General features: G+C 39.3%; 1 protein-coding gene across 7 annotated transcripts in view; it reads right to left on the reverse strand.

Moving 5' to 3' along the window:
• Positions 1 to 631: 631 nt before the first annotated feature.
• Positions 632 to 25,281, reverse strand: part of stat4 (signal transducer and activator of transcription 4) — a 36,677-nt gene continuing 12,027 nt past the window's right edge. For 4 of the 7 annotated variants that reach the window (XM_083536269.1, XM_083536268.1, XM_083536265.1 and 1 more), the window contains 20 exons: positions 25,041 to 25,133; positions 24,396 to 24,474; positions 22,975 to 23,060; positions 22,079 to 22,230; positions 21,749 to 21,907; positions 19,856 to 19,948; positions 19,035 to 19,094; positions 17,344 to 17,364; positions 16,555 to 16,648; positions 15,372 to 15,416; positions 15,197 to 15,280; positions 11,092 to 11,190; positions 9,367 to 9,502; positions 8,590 to 8,642; positions 7,016 to 7,110; positions 4,649 to 4,782; positions 3,435 to 3,626; positions 3,302 to 3,344; positions 3,114 to 3,213; positions 632 to 1,140 (listed from right to left, as the gene is read on the reverse strand). In XM_083536269.1, the coding sequence (XP_083392395.1) occupies positions 1,126 to 1,140; positions 3,114 to 3,213; positions 3,302 to 3,344; positions 3,435 to 3,626; positions 4,649 to 4,782; positions 7,016 to 7,110; positions 8,590 to 8,642; positions 9,367 to 9,502; positions 11,092 to 11,190; positions 15,197 to 15,280; positions 15,372 to 15,416; positions 16,555 to 16,648; positions 17,344 to 17,364; positions 19,035 to 19,094; positions 19,856 to 19,948; positions 21,749 to 21,907; positions 22,079 to 22,230; positions 22,975 to 23,060; positions 24,396 to 24,474; positions 25,041 to 25,133 (1,833 nt within the window). In that variant the 3' untranslated portion in view covers positions 632 to 1,125. The remainder of the gene's footprint in view (positions 1,141 to 3,113; positions 3,214 to 3,301; positions 3,345 to 3,434; positions 3,627 to 4,648; positions 4,783 to 7,015; positions 7,111 to 8,589; positions 8,643 to 9,366; positions 9,503 to 11,091; positions 11,191 to 15,196; positions 15,281 to 15,371; positions 15,417 to 16,554; positions 16,649 to 17,343; positions 17,365 to 19,034; positions 19,095 to 19,855; positions 19,949 to 21,748; positions 21,908 to 22,078; positions 22,231 to 22,974; positions 23,061 to 24,395; positions 24,475 to 25,040; positions 25,134 to 25,281) is intronic. The other 3 variants (XM_083536267.1, XM_083536271.1, XM_083536270.1) reach the window with 1 other exon arrangement.

The raw sequence follows: 25,281 nt of genomic DNA on the forward strand, positions 1-25,281 counted from the left end.
CATGGTTTGTTTTTATGCAATTTTACATTATGAGCTCCATACACACACACACAGACAAACAGAAACACATAACCACATACTTACACCTACTGAACATGTGGAGAAGATATTGTTCAGTGCCGCCACCTGCTGGTCGACTTTATCAATGCAACAAAGAATAAAAAAAAACTTCTCCTTCTGCCTCTTCTTCTTCTTCTTCTTCTTCTTCTTCTTTTTTCGGCTACTCCCATTAGGTGTCGCCACAGCAGATCATTAGTCTTCATACCCCCCTGTCTTCTACATCTGCCTCTTTCAACCCAACTACCTGCATGAGTTTCCTCACCACATCAATAAACTTCCTCCTTGGTCTTCCTCTTTTCCTCCTTCCTAGTGGCTCCATCCTCAGCATTCTCCTACTGATATACCCCATGTCCCTCCTCTGCACACGTCCAAACCATCTCCATCACACCTGTGACTCTAATTCACCTCTAAACCCCATTGTTGATTAATTTCCTGTAACAGCATAACACAGAGTGTTTTATTCCTCTTTTATTTATTTAAAATGTCCATCATACTGTCATTCTGAGTTATTGTGTGTGCGCTGTAATAATCCAGGCCTGGGGATTTCTACATCACCAAAAGGGAACATGACTGTTTTATAATTTTTATTGAAAATCAAAACAAATGATACATTCATGGAGCAGAAAACGTGTTACATTTCCTTACAAAAATAAAAAAATAAAAAGAATACGGACAGAAACAAAAGGAAAACCAGACACGTCATGGAGACTGCACAGATTACTGATCGGGATCGTCGATTTCAGTTTTATTCCTGCTCGACATCATGTGTCTCAAATCCTTAGAGATGCTCGAATCCACCGAGTGAATGTGGTTATGTCCTTTTGGATTCCGGACCGTTTCTGATATTTATACATTACATTCAGTTTTCAAACCCTGTGCGTCAAAACATTCAGTTTTTATCAGATAAAATGTACAGAAAGAGGATATGTGAGATTGCAGGAGTGGACAAAGACAAGGAAGTGATTTTAAACACACACACCATAACACACACACACACACACACACACGGTATTTCTCACACGCCTTTTATGTCTTCGTGCCGGAGCAGAGAGAATGCAGGAAGGTCTATAATGAGCTCATCTGTAAACAAATAAATCAATCAATCAATATAAATACTGAATAATTTCCAATTTCCTACATTTCCAATTAAAAAAAGAACACAATAATTATTTGAATTTCTCATAAAAAAATAATTTTTTATGACATCATCATATTGTCTGAATTTACACATTTACACTTCGTGTTTTTTTTTGTAAATATGATATTACAAAATATAACTGTAAAAGGATACAAAAAAAAAGCATGACCTATAGTACATATACAGTGAGTAAGTATTTGAACACCCTGCTACTTTGCAAGTTCTCCCACTCAGAAATCATGGAGGGGTCTGAAATTGTCATCGTAGGTGCATGTCCACTGTGAAAGACATACTAAAAAAAAAAAAATCCAGAAATCACAATGTGTGATTTTTTAACTATTTATTTGTATGATGCAGCTGCAAATAAGTATTTGAACACCTGAGAAAGTCAATGTTAATATTTGGTACAGTAGCCTTTGTTTGCAATTACAGAGGTCAAACGTTTCCTGTAGTTTTTCACCAGGTTTGCACACACTGCAGGAGGGATTTTGGCCCACTCCTCCACACAGATCTTCTCTAGATCAGTCAGGTTTCTGGCCTGTCGCTTAGAAACACGGAGTTTGAGCTCCCTCCAAAGATTCTCTATTGGGTTTAGGTCTGGAGACTGGCTAGGCCACGCCAGAACCTTGATATACTTCTTACAGAGCCACTCCTTGGTTATCCTGGCTGTGTGCTTTGGGTCATTGTCATGTTGGAAGACCCAGCCTCGACCCATCTTCAATGCTCTAACTGAGGGAAGGAGGTTGTTCCCCAAAATCTCACAATACATGGCCCCGGTCATCCTCTCCTTAATACAGTGCAGTCGCCCTGTCCCATGTGCAGAAAAACACCCCCAAAGCATGATGCTACCACCCCCATGCTTCACAGTAGGGATGGTGTTCTTGGGATGGTACTCATCATTCTTCTTCCTCCAAACACGTTTAGTGGAATTATGACCCAAAAGTTCTATTTTGGTCTCATCTGACCACATGACTTTCTCCCATGACTCCTCTGGATCATCCAAATGGTCATTGGCAAACTTAAGACGTGCCTGGACATGTGCTGGTTTAAGCAGGGGAACCTTCCGTGCCATGCATGATTTCAAACCATGACGTCTTAGTGTATTACCAACAGTAACCTTGGAAACGGTGGTCGCAGCTCTTTTCAGGTCATTGACCAGCTCCTCCCGTGTAGTTCTGGGCTGATTTCTCACCTTCCTTAGGATCATTGAGACCCCACGAGGTGAGATCTTGCATGGAGCCCCAGTCCAAGGGAGATTGACAGTCATGTTTAGCTTCTTCCATTTTCTAATGATTGCTCCAACAGTGGACCTTTTTTCACCAAGCTGCTTGGCAATTTCCCCGTAGCCCTTTCCAGCCTTGTGGAGGTGTACAATTTTGTCTCTAGTGTCTTTGGACATGTTAGTAGTTGGATTCTTACTGATTGTATGGGGTGGACAGGTGTCTTTATGCAGCTAACGACCTCAAACAGGTGCATCTAATTTAGGATAATAAATGTAGTGGAGGTGGACATTTTAAAGGCAGACTAACAGGTCTTTGAGGGTCAGAATTCTAGCTGATAGACAGGTGTTCAAATACTAATTTGCAGCTGTATCATACAAATAAATAGTTTAAAAATCATTTATTGTGATTTCTGGATTATTTTTTTAGATTATGTCTTTCACAGTGGACATGCACCTACGAAGACAATTTTAGACCCCTCCATGATTTCTAAGTGGGAGAACTTGCAAAATAGCAGGGTGTTCAAATACTTATTTTCCTCACTGTATATATACACACAACACACACACACACACACACGCACACACACACACACACACACAATCGTATGTGTCGTAATATGTCGTAATTTAAATCTGTTAGCATAATGATCGAGGGAAGGATGAGAATAGAGGAAGAAAACTAGCAATACTTACAACACTTTCGATCTCGAAGGGGCTGATGTGCTGGCTGAGCATGTGCGACATTCCCGGGGATAACGGTGGCTCCGGAGACGAGCAGGAAAGAGGAGATGTGCTGAACAAACACAACCACGACAGGTCTTATAGATACCACCAGATAATGAGACACTGGGGTAAAAAACAAGATCTAATATTAAACTTACTTCAGAGAGATGGGAATCAGAATAGTCGGTATGTACGGGCAAACTGTAAGTGCAGAAAGAGACAGGAAGTCAGAAATGTGCGTGTGATTATTTTTTTTTAATGAAACGTGTTAAGCCTTTGTTCATAACTCGCCTTTGTTCAGCTGACTGTTGTAATGTTTCCCGAATGCTTCGTCTTTTGGGATGTCCGGATAAAGGAATTTCAGAGGGTTCTCTGGGACGATCCCATCTGCGATGACTTTATAATCCCGGATAATATCAGCGATAGGAAGTGCGCTGAGGCGGTTTTTGGTGTAGGGCTCTACAGACATGAATTTTGCCTCACCTGAGAAAAGAGCCAAACAGATAATTAGGACACGTGGACATTTTATTATTAGGTGTGAATGCTAGTTCTGTGTTCAATACAGTTGTTCCCACTGTACTGCATCTCCAAATGCAGATGGATTCTGGACTTTCTCACCAACAGACCTCAGACAGGTATCCTCAACCCTCATTCTAAACAACGGCATCCCGCAGGGCTCTGTCCTGAGCCCACTACTCCCTGTTCACCCACGATTGTGCTCCTCTGTATATCTCCAACATATTTAAGTATGCAGATGACACCACCGTGGTCATCCAGATTAGCAACCACAATTAAGTGACCTACAGGGAAAAGATCCGAAGCCTGACAGCATGGTACGTCACCCACACCTGACCTTCTACTAAGACTAAGGAGCTCATTGAGGACTTTGGGAAAACTAACAGCAGGAGACACTCTCCAGTCTACATCATTGAAACTGAGGTAAAGAGGGTCTCCAGCCTTAAGTTCCATGGAGTTCACATCTCTGATGATCTATCCTGGCACCGGAACACTTCAGCTCTGGTTAGGAAGGCACAACAGCGAATGTACTTCTTGAGTAGTCTTAAGAAAGCTCATCTGTCCCCTGGGACTGTAATAAAATGAATAATCTAGAGCATCCTGTCCAACTCCATCACTGTATGGTATGGAGGCGCCACTGTGTGTGAACGCAAAACCCTGTAAAGGGTGGTCAAAACCGCTTAATGCATCACTGGCACCCAACTACCTGCCATTAAACACCTTCACCACAGCAGATTTTCTATCTATCTATCTATCTATCTATCTATCTATCTATCTATCTATCTATCTATCTATCTATCTATCTATCTATCTATCTATCTATCCTTCTTTCCTTTCTTTCCTTTCTTTCTATGCTGCTATCCTATAACTCCACACTCTGCTTTGTGGGTGGTGGTGTTGTGTGAAAACACAAGAAGGTTCTCCAGGGTAAAAGCTATTCGTTTCCCGTTCCTTCTCCAGATCTGATGTGGAAGCATGAGAGCTCTTACCGTTTTCCTGCTCCACCCAGGTGAAGGTGATTCCTCCAAGATGACTTTCGCTGAAGCGCAGCAGGAACGTCCCAGACTCCCGGTCCTTAAGCAAAGCACGCTCCATCTCCTTACTCACAAACCCCATAATGTACCTGCAGATGGCGCAAGGTATGATTGTTATTTTTTTCCAGCAGACACACAGGTACAAGAAAGACACATTGTATGGTCAACAGCACAAACGTGATGTGATGAAGTCTGGAATTGCTATAGGTCCTTCCTTTTTATCCTTCCTTTCTATCCTTCCTTCCTATGCTTCCTTCTTTCCTTTGTATCCTTCCTTCCTTCCTTCCTTCCTTCCTTCCTTCCTTCCTTCCTTCCTTCCCTTCTTCCTTCATTCCTTTCTTCCTTTGTATCCTTTCTTCATTCTATTATATCCTACCTTCCTTTCTATCCTTCCTTCGTTCCTTCCTATTATTTCTTCCTTCCCACAATCTCTTGTTTTTATCTTTCATTCCTTCCCCTCTTTCTAATCTTCTTTTATATTGTTCCTTTCTATCCTTCCTTTCTTCCCTACTATTCTTCCTTCTTTCCTGTCTATAATTTCTTCCTTCCTTTCTTCCTTCTTTCATTTGTTTCTATTCTTCTTTCCTTCCTTCTTTTCATCATTACTTTCTTTGTTTCTATCCTAAACGTGTCACTAGCAGGTCTCTGCCCAGTGATTGCCCTGCCACGGGGGCATGATAAGCCACAATTGCGGACGTGTAGACTTTGAGGGTTGACGGAGCCAACCCTCTGGCGAACTGTTCCTGAAGGAATTCCAGCACTGAACCAACCAGGCAGTTGGCACCATCCACTGTTCAGATGCCATCTCGTGGCATACGACCTCCTCGTAGAGGAAGCTCTAGATTTGCAAACGGTCTCTATGACCTCGGTAGAGAAACCGGAATCTCAGAGCTGTCTAATGGGTCTTCGGCCAAGAGCGTTGCACAGGATCCCCTGGCGGAGGAGTGCGAGTAGCGATGCTCTGTTTTTGGACCTCCTGCTGACAGGAGGTGCTGGGTTGTGCTTTGCGCTGCGCCTGCAGAGCAGCCCCAAGAGAGCGACATGGGAGGAACTGCTGAAACGCTTCTTTGGCCTCCTGAAATCGGTCGACTACCTTGTTCACGGAGTTGCCGAACAGGCCAGTCAGCATTAGAGGGGCATCCAGCAGTACGGCCCTGCCCCTATCAGAAAGATCTAAAAGGGTGAGCCATAAATGCCACTCAGTGGAGGCTATGGCGGCCATAGACCGGCCAATGGCCAAAGCAGTCTCTTATGTGTCCTTGACAGCTACATCCACCGTATGGTGGAGTTCCTTGACCTGCTGGCTGCCTGAGATGTCCCCCACATCTAGATCTCGCAGCAGGTCTGCCTGATATGCCTGAAGCACCGCCATGGTTTGTGGGCATGCAACGGCTTGACCCGCTGAGTCGTAAGCCTTACCCAAGAGCACCAAAGTATTACGCAGGGACTTGGTGGGCAATGTCAGGGTCTTGAGGGACGATGCAATACCTGGGGAGAGATAGCTGGCTCTTCAACCCGGGGCATCGACCCATAACCATGTGCTTTTAGTCCCATCACGTTGGAGTACAAAGCTGCCTTGGGATTAAAGAGGTGGGCCGACTATGGCTTTTCCCAGGACCTGGACACCTCAGTCCAGAAAGAACTGCAGACCCCAACGTGGAGGTTGTGATGTGGGTTGCAGACGCTCTCTGCTTATCAGCCAGCCAAGCTGGATCTAGCTTGGCAATGGCCCGAGTCACAACCTCCATGAGCTTCTTGACTTCCGATTTGCAAAGAGCACCCCCAGAGGAAGGCTTACGTCGCATGGGGAAAAAATGCCAAAATGCTTGCTTCCGAAACATGCAAAAAAGTTTTGCAAGCCCCAGGAACTATGGCCAGAATCATGAGGAGCGAAGAGTGCTTCGGAGAGTGGAGTGTCCACTCATGGACATGCGAGCACAGGAACTATAAAAAAATTTTTTTTTCGGATTGACAGACAATTGACATAGAAAACACATAGAGCGCTTCATAAACAAACATAAGCTGGCACCAGCTTCACTCCTTGCGTGTTTTTTTATAGCTTCCTGGTTGTGACGTGACACTGCCGATGATGCCACGCTTTCCATTGAACAGGTTACACATGTGTTGCTGAACGGGAACCACCGATCTTATGGTCAGGTGTCCACAAACTTTTACACATACAGTGTGTTTTTCAATGTGACTGACACTGGAGACTCCTTCTATAATTTTTGAATTTCAAAATTCCAAAAAACATGTCTAAAGGTGAAAATTAATGGTGCTTCTTTCAAGAGGGTAGTTTTATGAGTGGTGCATTCCACTCACCCGTCAATCCAAACAGGAAGTAGATGTTTTTTTATGAGCTCCAGGATGGAGTCGAGCCACAGCCAGAAACTGAACGACTTCCCAGGTATGTTTTCCTGAAAATGCAACAAATGGCAACTGTAAGTGCAGGTAAAGAGAAATAATAGTGGACTACATTTATTAGAACATCATCTCTACAGGGTTTCACACTCTCTTCTCTGATAATACAGTCATGTGCAGTGATGTCAGGAAGTATTTACTCCTGCAGACATAACAATAAATTAATAAAATTCTCGATTTACTCTTTATTTATGTATCTGGTAAATGCTAAACTGTCTTTTTTTTCATAATTTCTTTCTTTTTTTTGTTCTTTATTTCTTCCTTCTTTCTTTAGCCTACTATTCTTCCTTTTCATTCTCTTATCCTTCCTTCCTATTCTTTCCTTCCCTCCTTCCTGTCTATCCTTTATTCCTTCATTTTTGTCAATCCTTCTTTTCTTTCTATCATTCCTTCCTTCCTTCTGATAAATCCTTCCTCCCTTTTCATTATTTTCTTCCTTCCTTTTTATATTTCCTATCCTTCCTTCCTTGGTTCTTTTGTATCCTTCCTTCTGTCCTTTCTATCTATCCTTTTTTATCCTTTCTTCCTTTATTCTTTTTTGTCTATCTTTCATTTCTTTCTTCCCTTCTTTCAATCGTTCTTTCCTTCCTATTCTTCCCTGCTTCCTTTACATTCTTCCTTCCTTCCTTCCTTCCTTCCTTCCTTCCTTCCTTCCTTCCGATAAATCCTTCCTCCCTTTTTAATTTTCTTTCCTTCCTTCCTTTTTTTATATTTTCTATCCTTCCTTCCTTGCTTCTTTTGTATCCTTCCTTACTTCTGTCCTTTCTATCTATCCTTCTTTTTTATCCTTTCTTCCATTATTCTTTTTTGTCTATCATTCATTTCTTTCTTCCCTTCTTTCAATCGTTCTTTCCTTCCTATTCTTCCCTGCTTCCTTTACATTCTTCCTTCCTTCCTTCCTTCCTTCCTTCCTTCCTTTCTTCCTTCCTTCCTTCCGATAAATCATTCCTCCCTTTTTTATTTTCTTCCTTCCTTCCTTTTTATATTTCCTATCCTTCCTTCCTTGCTTCCTTTGTTTCCTTCCTTCCTTCCTTCCTTCCTTTTGTCCTTTTAATCTATTCTTCTTTTTTATCCTTTCTTCCTTTATTCTTTTTTTGTCTATCATTAATTTCTTTCCTCTCTTCTTTCAATCATTCTTTCCTTCCTATTCTTCCCTGCTTGCTTTACATTCTTCCTTCCTTTATTCCTTCTTTCCTATCCTTCCTTAGGGTAAATCCTTCCTTCCTTTTTACCTTCCTATTTTTTCTTCCTTTTTTATGCTGATATCAGAGTTGGTTGTGATGGTATTGTTTGTACTGTGTTTACACTCAGAACTCACTACTCAACACACACTACTCTGAGGCACGTAAAAGCCACACTCTGCCGTGTTGTGTGTTAATACTTCAGGTAAAGTCCGTCTGGAACACCTGCACGCAGACTTTAATTAGGAGACAAAAGAAGGATGTGTAAAGACTTTGTGGGACTTGAGGACGTACCTTGCAGAATTTGGACCAAGCCACCTGGCAGTCGTTATATGAAGCGTGTTGACCTTTAAAGAGAACAGGACATGATAATGAAATATGTTTCACCTTTAGCATATCACACCTTTATTTACAAACACACCCTGAGACTCGCACAGACTCGCTGCACGTTCTTTACATTTTCTGTGTGTTCACACCTACAGATTTAACCTGTGTTATGGGGACACATGTACAACTCCACTGAGTAAAAAAAGTGAGCCAAAAGTCATAAATGGGAATATATAATCCTTTTTAATGGTCTTGCTAATTTCCTGAACATTGGGTTCTTGTTAATGCCTTTGACAGACTGAGTGCTTTTAGCAAGCTTATAAAACCATTACAAAATACACTGTGTGGCAGATCTAATAAACGTTGGTATGACTTGTATGTAGACTGTACGATGATGATGCCTACTGGATCATGGGCTACAGCTCAAAGTATAGAACATCATCAGCAATGCAAACAAATACAGCTGGAAGTGGCGGTGGTGGAGGAGAATATGGACCCAGTGTTGGAGGCCTATATGGAGGCCAACCTAGGATGCCAATTTTACAAAGGGTGCTTATATTCATATATACACATACATAGCCTACATGTTAAATTAAATACTGCAAGATGGTCCTCCTAAATATCTAACACTATCATTTTTGCAGACTTTCTTTGATCACGAGAACGTGATGATATACCTAACATGTATAGACTAGATGTTGTTTGGGAGTCGTTACTTGTTACATGACACCAGTGACCACTGACCCAGAAGTTTATCTCCCAGCATGCTCATCTGCTCTTTATTAAGCCCACGGCCAGCGAAGCTGGAGAACTGCCAGCTGATGACCTCGGAGAGTTGGCTCCAGCTGGCCCTGGATGGGTTGCTGAAAAATGCCAGGTTCTACACAATCAACAAGGAGAGAGAGAGAGAGAAAAAAGAGATTTATATTCATTCTCCGATAAACTTTCCACAGAACTGTCCATAGAATCTAAATACACTATATTGCCAAAAGTATTGGGACACCTGCCTTTTCCAACCACGTGATTCTTCCACAAACTGTTACCACAATGTTTGAAGCACAGAAGTGTATAGGATGTCTTTGGTGTGTATTAAATTTTCCATTCCCTCCTTACTCTACACATACAAATCCTCTAGTCAGATTTGTTTTATTTTTGATGTGTATATACTGTCATGTGTAAAAGAAAGTACACCCTCTATGAATTCTATGAATTTACATTTCAGGATATAATAAAAAAATCATCTGGCCTTTATCAGGAATTTAAAATTGGGTAAATACAGCTTCGAATGTACAGCACATGACATAAATTGTCATTATTAATTTTTTTTTACAAAAGGCCAAACTGGAAAATAAAAACCAAAATATTCAGGCCAATCATTCCAGGAGCGGATGTCCCAGGAAATACTTAACAAGGTCATACAATTCAAGGCTCAGAGAAAATTTCAGAGTTGCATCTCAGAATCTACAGGCCTCATTCAGAATGCTAAATGTAAAAGTTCATGACATTACAATAAGAAAACACCTGAACAAGTATGGTTTTTAACAAACCACAAGACTTCTGGAAAGACTTCTGGAAAAGACTCCTGGAAGACTTCTGGTCTTTTAAACAGAGAGGACCAAAGTGGAAATGCTTGGCCATGTACAATGCTGATGTTCAATGCTTGTTTTGCAGTTACAGCACCTGGGCAACTTGAGTCGAGCATGAACTTATCTATATACCAAAGTATTCTCGAGTTAAATGTGAGGTCATCTCTCCAACAGATAAAGCTTAGCCGAAAATGGGTCATGCTGCAGGACAATGATCGCAAAAACACCAGCTAATCTACAACATCTATAAAAGAACAAAATCCAGGCGTTGCAATTGTCAAGTCAAAATCCAGAACCTCAACCTGAGTGAAACGCTCTGGCGGGACCTTAAGAGAGCTGTGCATCAACAAACCTGCAAACCTCAAAGAACTAAAGCAACATTGTAAAGAAGAGTGTTCCAGAATTCCTCCACAGCAAATTGGAGAGACTGATAAAGTCATACAGAAAATGATACCTTTAAGATATTGCTGCTAAAGGTGGTTCTACAATCTATTGTTAGTTTAGTTGTAATATGTCATGTAGCATTGTACTTGAGATTGTATTTACTTAATTTAAAAACCTGAGAAGTACCAGATGACATTTATCATGTTTGAAGCTTGAAACCCATAGAATTCAAAGAGGGTGTACTTTCTTTTTCACAAAAACTTTATGGGACGCAAATGAGCGATAGACTCTCGAGGATTCATCAAACACTAACACGTTTACCATTCCAGTCTCACCTCGAGCATGTTGACAGTTACAGGGAAGCAGTTAGGGAGGACAGATCCTCATTTGCCTGGCTGTTATCATGCAATGAGTTCTATGCAAATACTCTCTGTGATTAGATCAGTGTCAGGGTTTCTTCCATACATTCATCTCCCTCATGCATGTGCTCGTGTCTCACCTTTGGATCATCTGTCAGCAGATTGTACCACATGACCGAGCCCCAACCTGCAGGCAACTGGCTGACGTTGGAAATCACCACCAACGGCAAGGAGCAGGTCTAGATACACACACACACACACACACACACACACACACACACACACACACACACACTATTTAGTCAAGGCAGTCTTCTAGTTTTTTATCTCTTTATGTTCAGATATCTTAAATAAGTTCCATAATTAAATCGGGCCGTTTTTCACCTCCACCTCACTCTAATGTTATAATTATATTAAAGAGTAAATACTCACAAATTTAGAAACTTAATTCTCCTAAATATATATTTATTTATATATATATATATATATATATATATATATATATATTTATTTATATATATATATATATATATATATATATATATATATATATATATATATATATATATATACACAGTGCCCACCCACCCCAATATTCGAGTACCCTGTAGTACGAGAATATCGGTGTACAAGCGGTTTTACTAGTAAAAATCTTTGTAGGAGCACAAGCATATTTCGGGAAAGAAGCATTTCTTTTGACACGTTTGGTTCCAGTCACGCATTCTGCTCGTCGCTCGTCACCTCCGTCCCCACACTTCATGTTTAGTCGCTTCATAGACATTGTTTTGAGTGCATTCTCATCATTCTCTTGTGTAAATATTGTGTCTGCACACTTTGTCTGCAATATGGCATGTCTAGTTTATCAGTAAGTACAATCATAAAGAACAATAAGTTAATTTCATTGTTTATAATTTATTATTTTTTATGTTTGTTACAAGTTTATTTGTGTGTTATTAATTAGGCATAAAAGATTTTTTAAGGGCTGAAATAAGCGATCGCCTGAGGTCTCTAAACAGATTCATTGCTTTTACATTAATTCTTAGAAAAAAAATGTAATCTTGAATCCATAGCTCTAGCGTTAGCCGCTAGCTACTTCCTGGTTAGCGGCTAACACTAGCGCTATTGATTCTTTAACGTTTTATGTCCAGCTTCAAAAAGTTTTCTTAAAAGGAGAAAATCCTGACAATTCCGCATATCGAGGGACTGAATGAATGAAAGATGGATTAGAGTCTGCTGAAATAAGTAGAACATATCTTTAGAAAGTTAAATGTAAAACACACACACCAGTATTACCCAACTGGGGTAACAAATGTAAAATATTTAATGACATTTTTCCATTAATTTTATTTAATTAAATCCATAACATTTGTGCCACTTTAATCGATTACTTAATTTGATTTAATTATTGAAAAAATATATATATATATATATATATATTATATATATAATATATAATATATATTTTAACCAAGCAAGCATTTTATTAAAAATTGTTTCAAAAATGTAAACTGATAAGCTTTGTTAATAAAAAGCAATTTTATGTCTTGCATTTCTTCCCCTAAAGCGTATTAAAATTGAACCGAACCGTGACTTAAAAACCACAGTACACACTGAACCATGAATCTTGTGTACCGTTACACCCCTAAAATACACACACATATATATATATATATATATATATATATATATATATATATATATATATATATATACACAATTCCTTTTATACTTGTATATTTCCATGCCCCTTTAAACTTTTCTGTAGCAACAGCTCATTCACAGAGAGCACATACTGCATTTAAATGTAGTTTTAAAAAAGCGTATATGTATCAGGTGTATTTAAGATGCTGTTGACTTACAGCAAAGCGAATTTTATGTAGCATTGTTGGTATAAGTCTCCAATGTTGGTGCAAAAATGGACATTTTTATACCACTGATCTTCACTTTTGTGATGGAAAGATCAAAACATTTTATTAACTTGATTCTTTGAATCTCATTCATCAAAATATACAAATCTTTTTTTGAGTCATTTAGTTGATTTCGTTCTTTTGATCAGAAATTAAAAATGTTACATTTTCAGTAAGCAGCAACTTTTACATACACCAACTTTGACTAACGTTTCTATAATTTATATACAGTGAGGAAAATAAGTATTTGAACACCCTGCTATTTTGCAAGTTCTACCACTTAGAAATCATGGAGGGGTCTGAAATTGTCATGGTAGGTGCATGTCCACTGTGAGAGACAAAATCTAAAAAAAAAAATCCAGAAATCACAATATATGATTTTTAAACTATTTATTTGTATGATACAGCTGCAAATAAGTATTTGAACACCTGTCTATCAGCTAGAATTCTGACCCTCAAAGACCTGTTAGTCTGCCTTTAAAATGTCCACCTACACTACATTTATTATCCTAAATTAGATGCACCTGTTTGAGGTCGTTAGCTGCATAAAGACACCTGTCCACCCCATACAATCAGTAAGAATCCAACTACTAACATGGCCAAGACCAAAGAGCTGTCCAAAGACACTAGAGACAGAATTGTACACCTCCACAAGGCTGGAAAGGGCTACGGGGAAATTGGCAAGCAGCTTGGTGAAAAAAGGTCCACTGTTGGAGCAATCATTAGAAAATGGAAGAAGCTAAACATGACAGTCAATCTCCCTCGGACTGGGGCTCCATGCAAGATCTCACCTCGTGGGGTCTCAATGATCCTAAGGAAGGTGAGAAATCAGCCCAGAACTACACGGGAGGAGCTGGTTAATGACCTGAAAAGAGCTGGGACCACCGTTTCCAAGGTTACTGTTGGTAATACACTAAGACGTCATGGTTTGAAATCATGCATGGCACGGAAGGTTCCCCTGCTTAAACCAGCACATGTCCAGGCACGTCTTAAGTTTGCCAATGACCATTTGGATGATCCAGAGGAGTCATGGGAGAAAGTCATGTGGTCAGATGAGACCAAAATAGAACTTTTGTGTCATAATTCCACTCAACGTTTTATGGAGGGAAAAGAATGATGAGTACCATCCCAAGAACACCATCCCTACTGTGAAGCATGGGGGTGGTAGCATTATGCTTTGAGGGTGTTTTTCTGCACATGGGACAGGGCGACTGCACTGTATTAAGGAGAGGATGACCTGGGCCATGTATTGCGAGATTTTGGGGAACAACCTCCTTCCCTCAGTTAGAGCATTGAAGATGGGTCGAGGCTGGGTCTTCCAACATGACAATGACCCGAAGCACACAGCCAGGATAACCAAGGAGTGGCTCTGTAAGAAGCATATGAGGGTTCTGGCGTGGCCTAGCCAGTCTCCAGACCTAAACCCAATAGAGAATCTTTGGAGGGAGCTCAAACTCCGTGTTTCTCAGCGACAGGCCAGAAACCTGACTGATCTGGAGAAGATCTGTGTGGAGGAGTGGGCCAAAATCCCTCCTGCAGTGTGTGCAAACCTGGTGAAAAACTACAGGAAACATTTGAACTCTGTAATTGCAAATAAAGGCTACTGTACCAAATATCAACATTGACTTTCTCAGGTGTTCAAATACTTATTTGCAGCTGTATCATACAAATAAACAGTTAAAAAATCATACATTGTGATTTCTGGAATTTTTTTTTTAGATTATGTCTCTCACAGTGGACATGCACCTACGATGACAATTTCGGACCCCTCCATGATTTCTAAGTGGGAGAACTTGCAAAATAGCAGGGTGTTCAAATACTTATTTTCCTCACTGTATGTATATATAACGACATAGCGTCTATGGGAGTCACATGACAAAAGAACAAATGACTCGGACCAGAAGGACGCATAAGACTAAACTCTGTTTCCTGTGTGATGCACTGCATAGCGTCTAGACGACTCGGAGTAGAAGATTCGAGAGGTAAACTACCCAATCGCAACTATTTTGCGACGCTTTCCTCACAACAACCAGACATCACTAGTTCACTTCCAGCTGCTTTGGTCACTGACCAGATGTGTCATTTAAACCAGTGGTCCCTAACTTTTTTGCGCCGCGGACCGGTTTAATGTCAGACAGCATTTTCACGGACCGGCCTTTAAGGTGTGGTGGACAAATACAACAAAATAAAATCATAATAATAAACGTGAATCCACTGTGTTGTTTTTTTAATTTAGCGGTAATGTATTATTTAAACCCATTACCTTACATACATTAAAATCTGATTTGTAATAAACATTGTTTTATTTCTTAAAACAAAAAAAAAAACAGAAACAGACCTCCAGGTCGATATCCAGCCCCTGCAAACACAGCATGGCCTCAAAGCTGAGCGAGTGGAGCTCCTCTGTCACCGTGAGCGGACCCTGGAACAGAAAATTGCACGTCCTTCAGTACTTCTGATGTTCTTTTATTACCATAATGCTTTTCACAAAAAGGCTGCACTTCAGCTCTTACCTCATTTCCTTTGGTTCCGTTTGTGCATTTCTTCTCTTTCAGCTGCTGTTGAGAAACAAGACATTTGCTCTTAAACATGAAACCCAATTCCAGACTGAGATCACAAATAGCTTTAGTAGCAGCAGTGGACACCCATCACGCATTGTGATGAATGCTTAGGGGAATTAAGCCTATGTTATACATTGTATGAACAAAAGTTTGGGGACACCTAATCATAAAATGAACGTCTCATCCCATATTTTCTCTTATAATAACCCATTTCTCTAGATTTCATGGAGATTTGTGCTGTACACAAGGGTGTTAGTAAAGTCTGGTACTGATGTGGGTGAGGTGAAGAGGTCAGTAGGGTTCAATAGGGTTGAATCTCTATAGCAGGAGATCTTCCACATCCTCCAACTCATGTAAAGCATATCTTCATGGAGCTGGCTTTGTGATAATAGCACACTGGAACATGTTTGGATCTCCTTGTTCTATTGAAGAGAAAATGTCATGCTAAGGCATCCTACAATTGTGTGCCTCAAACTTTGTGAAAGAACCAAATATGTCTGGGGAAATCAGGTGTCCCAATACTTTTGTCAATATTGTGTATTTATACACTTTGTGAAACAGGAAGTTATGGCTGAACAACTCACCATTCCTTGTCAATATCAGTAAAAATGTCTTTTAAATATATTTTCTGCAGATAAATTGATGTGGTGCCAATAATTGTGCCACACATATATTTAACATGATATTTGTGATTTGTGATGTGTTTTTGTGAACCGTGTTGTATTTGCAATTACTCGATATTCAAAATAGTATTAAAAGCAATGGAGACCATATTTCACAGGTTTTCTTTGCTCACTGAGGGTGCCAATATTAATGGACACAGTAGTTCTCCTAGTACTTTAGCACGTCATGGTTTTTTATAGTAACAGTCAGTTCAGAGGGTTGAGGTACAACGCTCTATGTAACGGGATTGTGCTCATGTTTTTCATCAGGAGACTCTGATTTAACATTAAAGGAAGGAGTCTCCAGTGCCAGAGTCGGTATGTTTCAGGGTTCTTGTAAACGTGATGTGCTACGAGAACCGTAGTGAAACTACTGTAGCTGCTGTAACATAAATGAGCAGAAACAGGATGAAACTATAAACTAATAAAAAGTATGATGGAGCTCAGGATGAACAGATTTACGGGTTCAATACCAGATGCCTGAACTCCACTGACAGGCATCCGTTAGATGATTCTTCTACATCCATCACTTTCATGTTGTTGGTGGGGATGAAGAACTGTCTGGTGCTGTAAAGCAAAATCAAGAATGGATTTAACACAACACAACACAACAGAGACATGCAATACAACACAACACAGCACAGCACAACACAACACATAACAACACAGCACAACATAACACAACACAGTACAACACAGTACAACACAGCACAACACAACACATAACAACACAGCACAACACAACAAAGCACAGCACAACACAACACATAACAACCCAGCACAACATAACACAACACAGTACAACACAGTACAACACAGCACAACACAACACAACACATAACAACACAGCACAACACAACAAAGCACAACACAACACAACACAGCACAACACAACACAGTACAGCACAACACAACACAACACTACACAACACAGTACAACACAGCACAACACAACACAGCACAACACAGCACAACACTACACAACACAACACAGCACAACACAACACAGCACAGCACAACACAACACAGCACAACACAACACAGCACATCACAGCAAAGCACAACACAGCACATCAAAACCCACGCACTGCCCCCACCACGTTCCCTCCCACACACAATCACACACCCACACACACACACACACACACACACACACACACACACACACACACACACACAAACAAAACAACATTCACACTCAGGCTCAGGCCTACAAACTACAGGAAGTCACTGCTCTCAGTGGTGTTTTGGTGTGTACTCACACTTTGCCAGCTGGGAGGTCTCTGTGTACAGAGAGAGAGAGACAGAGAGAGAGAGAGAGAGAGAGAGAGAGAGAGAGAGAGAGAGAGAGAGAGAGAGAGAGAGAGAGAGAGAGAGAGAGAGAGAGATGAGAGAGAGAGAGAGAGAGGAGAGAGAGAGAGAGAGAGAGAGAGAGAGAGAGAGAGAGAGAGAGAGAGAGAGAGAGAGATTTAACATGAAGAAGGTTCTATATCGAATATTTGCACGTGGGTCACGTATATCTCTCAGATTGCACCTCATAGACAACATTTAAAATCAGAAGCTTTCACAGAGAAACGTTTCAAACAGGAACTGAATATATTATAGGCTGGTTTTATTGATGAATTAAATATTTTAAAATAGAAATCGAAAACAAAAAGTAAACAAAACTTTTGCTTTTATTTATATTTTATTTTGTTTTGCATGGATCATGTGACCGAGCAAATGAATTAGGCGAATGTAACTAATATGAGAAGGCAAAAATGTAAGTGATTAAATATTTGAAGCTGGACATAACCAGCTAAAGAGTCGATAGCGATTGCAGCTAACGCTAGATTTGGATTCGAGATTCAAAACGTTTCATTTTTTTCAAGCTCCCGCCTCCCACTTCCCTGTCTGGATCACATGTTCCCTGTCACTTTGATTACCACATGTTTTGAAATTTTACTTTACACCACAATAAGATTGCACCTTATTGAACCTTATCCACACTTGCACCTGCTTTCCTGATTGTTAGGAAACACAGAGTCCATAATGGTTTTTGAGAAACAGGCATTTTCCTTTTGTTTGTATGCAACAGACTGGTGAAAAAGGCAAAAACATACAAGAATTGGACAGTGAATGACTGGAAGAAAGTTCTGTGGCATCCAAATGGGACATTTTACTCTCTAATAGAAGAACTTGTGTAAGATGGGGGGTGGGGTTGTTTTGGAGCAGCGAAAGTAAAAGGAACCCTGAATCAACATGGCAACCATTCCACACTTCAACACCATGCAGTTCCATCTGGACTGCGGCTCATTAGAACAGACTTCACCGTACAACAAGACGATGAGCCGAATCATACGTCTGAGTTCTGTAATTGTTATTTAAAAAGCTAACAGTGGTCTGGAGTGATATCTCTTATGGAACAACCGGCCCAGTCACCGCACCGAAATCCTACTGAGCTGCTCTGAGATGAACAAGAAAATCTCCAACTACAGAAGAACTTCTACAGTACAACACAGTAAAGTATTTCATCTGAATGCTGAGAGTTTTAACAGATGTTCTTCATGTTAACAGAGGATTTTTCAATGAAAATAAAGTGGAACGTCTGGACATTTATTTAGTAAAGTCAAAAGTAAAGCTTTGTACCATAACCCAGTGACCTACTTTGCTGCATGTAAACAAAAAGAGCATGCTTTAAAAAACCATAAAAAGACTAGGCGTTAAACCACACACCAGCAGGTCTGCGAGAATATATTTTTGAACAAAACTGGTACAGCAGGTGCAAAATGTTAAAGACCACATCACTACACAAGACCTAATATTTTACCAGTTGAAACTATTAATCTGTATATTTGTGTTTATTGCTTCATCGAAGGTTTTCTGTTTGGAAAGATCATTTTAGGGTTATTTTAAGTTGTTTTAAAAAATGCCTACAGACAATTTTGACATAAAAACAAAAACAATAACTCACTTGTCAAAGGTTGTCTTCACTTTAAGCTGATAATCGACTTCAGGTAATTTTACCAACAATCTGAAAAAAACAAATCCAGAAACAGTGAAAAAATTCTAATTATAATATAAATTAAGGTAACAGTAATTGTGGACAAAAGTTTGTGGACACCTGACCATAAAATTAGTATTTGAATCTTTTTGAGCATCTCATTCCACCTTCAGTTCCCATTTGCTCTTATAAAACCTTCACTCCTCTGGGAAGATGTTCCACTAAATTTTGTGTGAAATTCATTTAGCTACAAGTGTGTTAGTAAAGTAAAGGTACTGATGTAGGTGAGAAGGTGAGGAGTCCTGGGGTGCAGTCAGTGTTCACATTCATCCCAAAGATCTTCAATATGGTTAAAGCAGGAGATCTTCCACTTCAACCCATTAAAATCATATCTTCATGGACAAAATGTTTATGCTCACAGTTGAAGACATCTGATACAAATGTGTGGTTACAACTTTGTGGTAACAATTTGGGGCAGAACCACGTGTGGTTAAAAAAAGGGTGGGTTTTTTTGTTTGCTGCTTGAGTTTTGCAGGTACAAATGTTGAAAAAATAAATTTGAGAAACAGTGTGTGCACAGTGACACTAGTGTCTACTTTTTTCGAAAATTTTCACGATTGCTAAACACCAGGAATTTGGAAAGAGTACGTGATGTACGTCACACACCTGAACACGTGTTTCTTCACACCTGACCTGTTGTGACACACTTCACACTGTTGCAAAATGGACATTGTTTCTCATGCAGGTTGTCAGTAAGGTGAAGGTGTGACTCTGCAGTGTGCAGTACGTACCTGACTTTAGTGGTGAACTGCACCTGAGTTTTAATAATGAGGGGTTTTTGAGGGTGTGTGGGCATGCACGGCTGCTTCTCCACCACGAACGAACTGTGAATCAACAGCAACCGGACAATCTTAACATATGCAAATCACATTGTAATGTATTATCGTCTCCATAGCAACAACTCGTTCACATCGGGGATGTTCAGACAGATTGCAAAGCAAAATGAGTTGTTGATGCTGTGAAATTTTCTATAAAGAGATGCTCATTTAAAACGTATAGAAGGAGTTTCAGTGTCAGCTTTATGTTTTTTAGCATGTTTTTTTGGTAACAGTACAAACTGTTTATTTTACCTTACAATTTTATTATCCATAATAAAATCTAATCTTTCAATCTAACTTACGAACTGTCATATGAAGAAACTTACAATCCAACTTACAAGCTAACTTACTGTACAAAATATCATACAAACTATCTTACGAACTAACTTACAATCTTCCAAAGTAACTTGCTGTCCAACTTACAAATTAACTTACAAACTGTTTTCTGAACTACCTTACAAAAAAATAACAATCCAACTTACAGACTATGTCACAAGATATCTTACAAAATAACTTACAAACTAACAAACGAAATAGCATCTCACTTTTCACTTACACTTACAATTCAATTTAATTCAATTCAAGAGCTGTCCTTCAAACTAACTTACAAACTTCCTCACAAACTCTCTTAAGAACAACCTTATGAACTGCTTTTCAAACTAACATATGAATTACCTTACAAACTATTTTAGCAACTATCTTACAAAATATCTTACAAAGAAAATTACGATTCAGCTTACCAACTTATGAACTAACTTACAAACTAACTCAAGACATCTTACAAATTAACTTACAATCCAACTTGCAAATTATTTTATAAACTATCTTTTAAACTGTCTTATTAATTAATTTTACAAAGAAACTTACAATCCAACTTACAAACTGCTTTGAGACAATGTCTGTTGTGAAAAGCGCTATAGAAATAAACTTGACTTGACAAACTATCGCACAAAGAAGCTTACAATCTAAGTTACAAACTAAATTACAAACTGTCTTTTGAACCAACTTACAAAGTAACACACAAATCTTACAAACTAACTTATAAACTAATTTACAAACTGTCATATGAACTACCTTATGACTGCTTTTCAAACTGAATTAACCTGCAAACTATCTTACAAAATATAAAAAAAAATAACTATCCAATTTACCAACTAACTCAAAACAACTTACAAATTAATTTACAATCCAACTCACAAACTATCTTACAAAGAAGCTTACAATCAAATTTACCAACTAACATACAAACTTTCTTTCAAACTGTCTTACCAACTAACTTATAAATTAACTGACAAACTGTCTTAGGAACTGTCTAATAATTCATCTAACAAAGAATCCTACAATCCAACTTAACAACTAACTCGCAAACTATCTTAAGAACTGTCTTTCAAACTAACTTACGAAATGTCTTATGAACTATCATGTTAACTATCTTGCGAACTGACTTACAATCTAATTTTAAGAACTAACTAACAAAGAATCTTACAAACTAACTTACGAATTGTCTTAATAAGTGTAATTTATAATTTATTAATTAAAAAACGATGGCATCCTCTGCACATTTCTGTATTGTAAACATAATAAACATTTCAGGATGAGCTGCTGGGGTGAGAGGAAATAATCTATGTTGATTGCTATAATCGAATGAGATACTGTATATTCCTTACATAATGAAATCAGCAGCATTCAAACTTTCCAACAATCCACCATTATAGTAAAATGTGTGTGTGTGTGTGTGTGTGTGTGTGTGTGTGTGTGTGTGTGTGTGTGTGTGTGTGTGTGTGTGTGTGTGTGTGTGTGTGTTACCTCTTGATAAGGTGATAGATCAAATATTTGACTTGTTCTTCCATCTGAGGTCTCTGCAGAGGTATGGGGTCACTCTCGTACGTCACTTTCACAATCAGTTCTCCCAGTTTGTCCAGCTGACGCTTGATCTGAAACAGACTCTGGGCCGTCGTGGTGAACCTACAGACACAGAACATCTCAGTTTCTGCTCTCATTCATAAATCCCAATTATATTAGAGCTACGCATGACACCTGGCAGGATTATCAACACCACATGGCTAAGTCCAGCCTTTTCTGAACCTATGCAAGGAATGGATGTGAGATAAGTGTTAAAAGATGTGAGGTCTGTACCAGTTCTGGAGCTGGTCGAGACCGGTGAGGACCGGGCCGCCGATGCAGGCGATCTGCTGCCGACGTTTCCACGCCTGCAGCTCAGGCATCAGCTGAGAGACACTCAGGCTGTCTATCTCCTTCAACACGTCGCCCATTTTAGATAAGATCTCCTGTTTAGAGAAAATATACGGACACATCAAGTATAGAATTAACTTAGAATTAGAGATGTATCAGTACCTTTGTTTTCATTCAGAGCATATATTCTTTGTAATTGTTTATAAAGATACGGATTCCAAAATATGGAAGAAAAAAAAGCAACAAAAAAAAAAACCACTCAGCAATGTTTAATTAAGAAACTGTCAAAAGTATTGGGACACATTTCCAGTCATATGTGGTTTTTGACTATATAAGCATCGGATAGTCCCATGATAACCATCTAAATTGGTTCTCAGCATGGTTCCTGTACATCCTAAACTCTCATTTAAAAGTAAAAGCTTCAGATGTCATCAGGGTTGCCAGGGTTTTTCCTGTGCATCACTGCAGATTTTCTTAGGGGCTTTCTATGTCTTTTTTTTTTTTAACCTTTTTGAAAAGTAGATCTTGAATGTTGTCAGTTTCATCACTAAATAAAATCTAGAGCGGGCAGAAAGGCTTAGTCACCATGCCGTTATAATAAAAGGTTGATGATGTCTCCTGTGAGACTTGAAGTCTAGTGCCAGGCTGCAAATGATTCAGTATACATTCTGACTTGACATTTGGCAGGAAATGTTTAGGTCGCCTTTACACTAAGTCGGAGGTGTAAAAAACCACAGTTATGTCATTTCCTGTGAACTGGTACACTCGAATAAGCATAAATAAAGTGAGCGAAGAATATTTGCTTTGGTGGACAAAATGCAAGTTCCTTGGCAACTCACCTTCCTTTTGAAGTCCAGACGGTTGAGTATCTCCTGAAGGGTCATGACTTCTTGTTTCATGTTCTGGGAATTTCTCTCCATTGGATCTGCATAAGACATGGAATACTGATAAATGACACAGAAATGGGTTTAAACAAACACAAATATAAAAAATATATAGAAAACAAGCTTTCATTCTTAGTACCACATTAACTCCTAAAAAAAAAAAAAAAAAAAAAAAAAAAGGATCACATCGTGATACCACACTTCCTACAATACAAGTTTAATATCACATTATATCATTTAGCAAACTGTTTGCAAAACCAAAAATGAAATGTATTGCATAATCATTTATTATGATGCTGATGTTATATCAATATATCGAGACAAAGAGAATCGCTCCAGTTTAAGCCACGCCCACTTCGGATTGAAATCCAAATCCAGGTATTTTGGATATACATTACACTGAAGCAGTACAGGACCGTGCATTTCACACCAAGGCCTTCAGTGGTGTTCTACCTGAATCAATTCGCCTCTTATACCATCATTACGACGCCACAGACACCATTAATATTATAGAAAAGTGCAGTGGAACACAGCGCTGCATCACAAACAGGAATCTCATACAGTGTGAATGAATGTTATTACTATTCATGGACAAAAATAACGTAGCGTAAAAAAGTAAGTCAGTGATTCTGATTGAGTTTAGACCAGCAGAAGGCCCAATACCTATCTGAAGTCATGTAAAAAAGCGACAATGCTGAGTAACCTAAATTGACCTAGATTTCTAAACGAAGGTACAGCAGTGATTTCAGTGTATTAGTGAACCTTCCGTTCGTTTACAAATCTTCTGCTCATCCCAAAACTCTTTTTCACTCATACATCCTGTGTATCTACATTTACTGTTTGTAATTTTTTTCTCTCAGGCACTGATTTATGACCCATTATTTGGTGTTAACTAGAATAGGACAGGTTCCTTTTAGGTTCCTTTGAGCCTAGTTTCTCTCATGGTTTCATCCTTAAGACGACACAAGGGCGAAACCATGAAAGGAACTGGGCTCAAACTTTAAATGAACCTGTCCGCTTCTGGTTAACACCAAATAATGGGTTATAAGTCAGTGCATGGTTTGCCAGATCTACATCCAGATCTTTTTTAAACTGACTGTAAACCAAAAAGTAAACCAAAAACGCTAAAGAAAAAAAAAACGTCCAACCACCGAAACCCTGAGAGTTCCTCAGTTCCTTATCTGTGCTCAGAACTGAGAAATGACTCTGCAGTCACCAGAGCATACAAATCACACCACGTTCTGACCATGTATTGATCCTTCCTGTATGAAACGTGCCACTCTGAATTGGTTTATCCAGTGACTGGTGTAAATATAAATGCCGATGAGCTTCCACATGAAAGATATAGTGGAGATGTAGATGATGTATTCGCTCACCTCGAAGCTGGAGGGTTTTGTAGCGGAAGTCGAAATCATCCTGCATGTCCTCTAGGTACTTTACTGCCTGGTCCAGAAGCTGAGGATAAAATATAAAACCTTTTATAACACTCGTAGATTCGAATATACGCAAGACGTCCTGCTTTTCAACTGGACTTAGCTACATTTAATGGTGTAGTGTCCAAGGATCATAGGGTATGGACAAAATATTGGGTCATCTGACTTTCCCGAACATATGTGGTTCTTCATCAAACCCAATCCTGTTCCAGGAGGACCCTATGTACAAAGCCAGCTCAATGAAGATGTGCTTTACATGGGTTGGAGTGGAAGATCTCAACCCTAGTGAATGCATTTGGAATGAATGTGAAAACTCCAGGCCTCCTCACCTCACCTACATCAGTATCTGACTTTACCAACACCCTTGTGTTGAATGAATCTCACACAAATCTCACACAAAATCTAGTGGAACATCTTCCCAGATGATGGTGGTTATTACAACAGAAAATGGGGACTACATGTGGAATGGGGTGTAAAAAAAAAAAAAAGCACAATCCACATGACCATATAGTGTATTTCATTCCTGGTTTCTATAAGACTCCTTCTGTCCTGTTGTTATTAAATAGACTGATGTTGCATTGCCCTCACCTGCACACTGCTACGGATCACTGCCACTTTATTGTCCAGGTTCTTCTGCTTCTCCAAAGCTGCAGAATTTTGTATGGACTTCTCCAGCGGACCCTGCAAAGAAGCAGGACATACAAGCGACGTGACGGAACATGAGCAAGACCGCAATCTGACACAAAGTAAGACTTGAATACTGAAGAAAAAATAAGATTTTCTGTACCACGTCATACTTTCTCTCTCTCTCTCTCTCTCTCTCTCTCTC

This window comes from Silurus aristotelis (assembly GCF_946808225.1).
Source record: "Silurus aristotelis genome assembly, chromosome: 3".
Classification (NCBI taxonomy): domain Eukaryota; kingdom Metazoa; phylum Chordata; class Actinopteri; order Siluriformes; family Siluridae; genus Silurus; species Silurus aristotelis.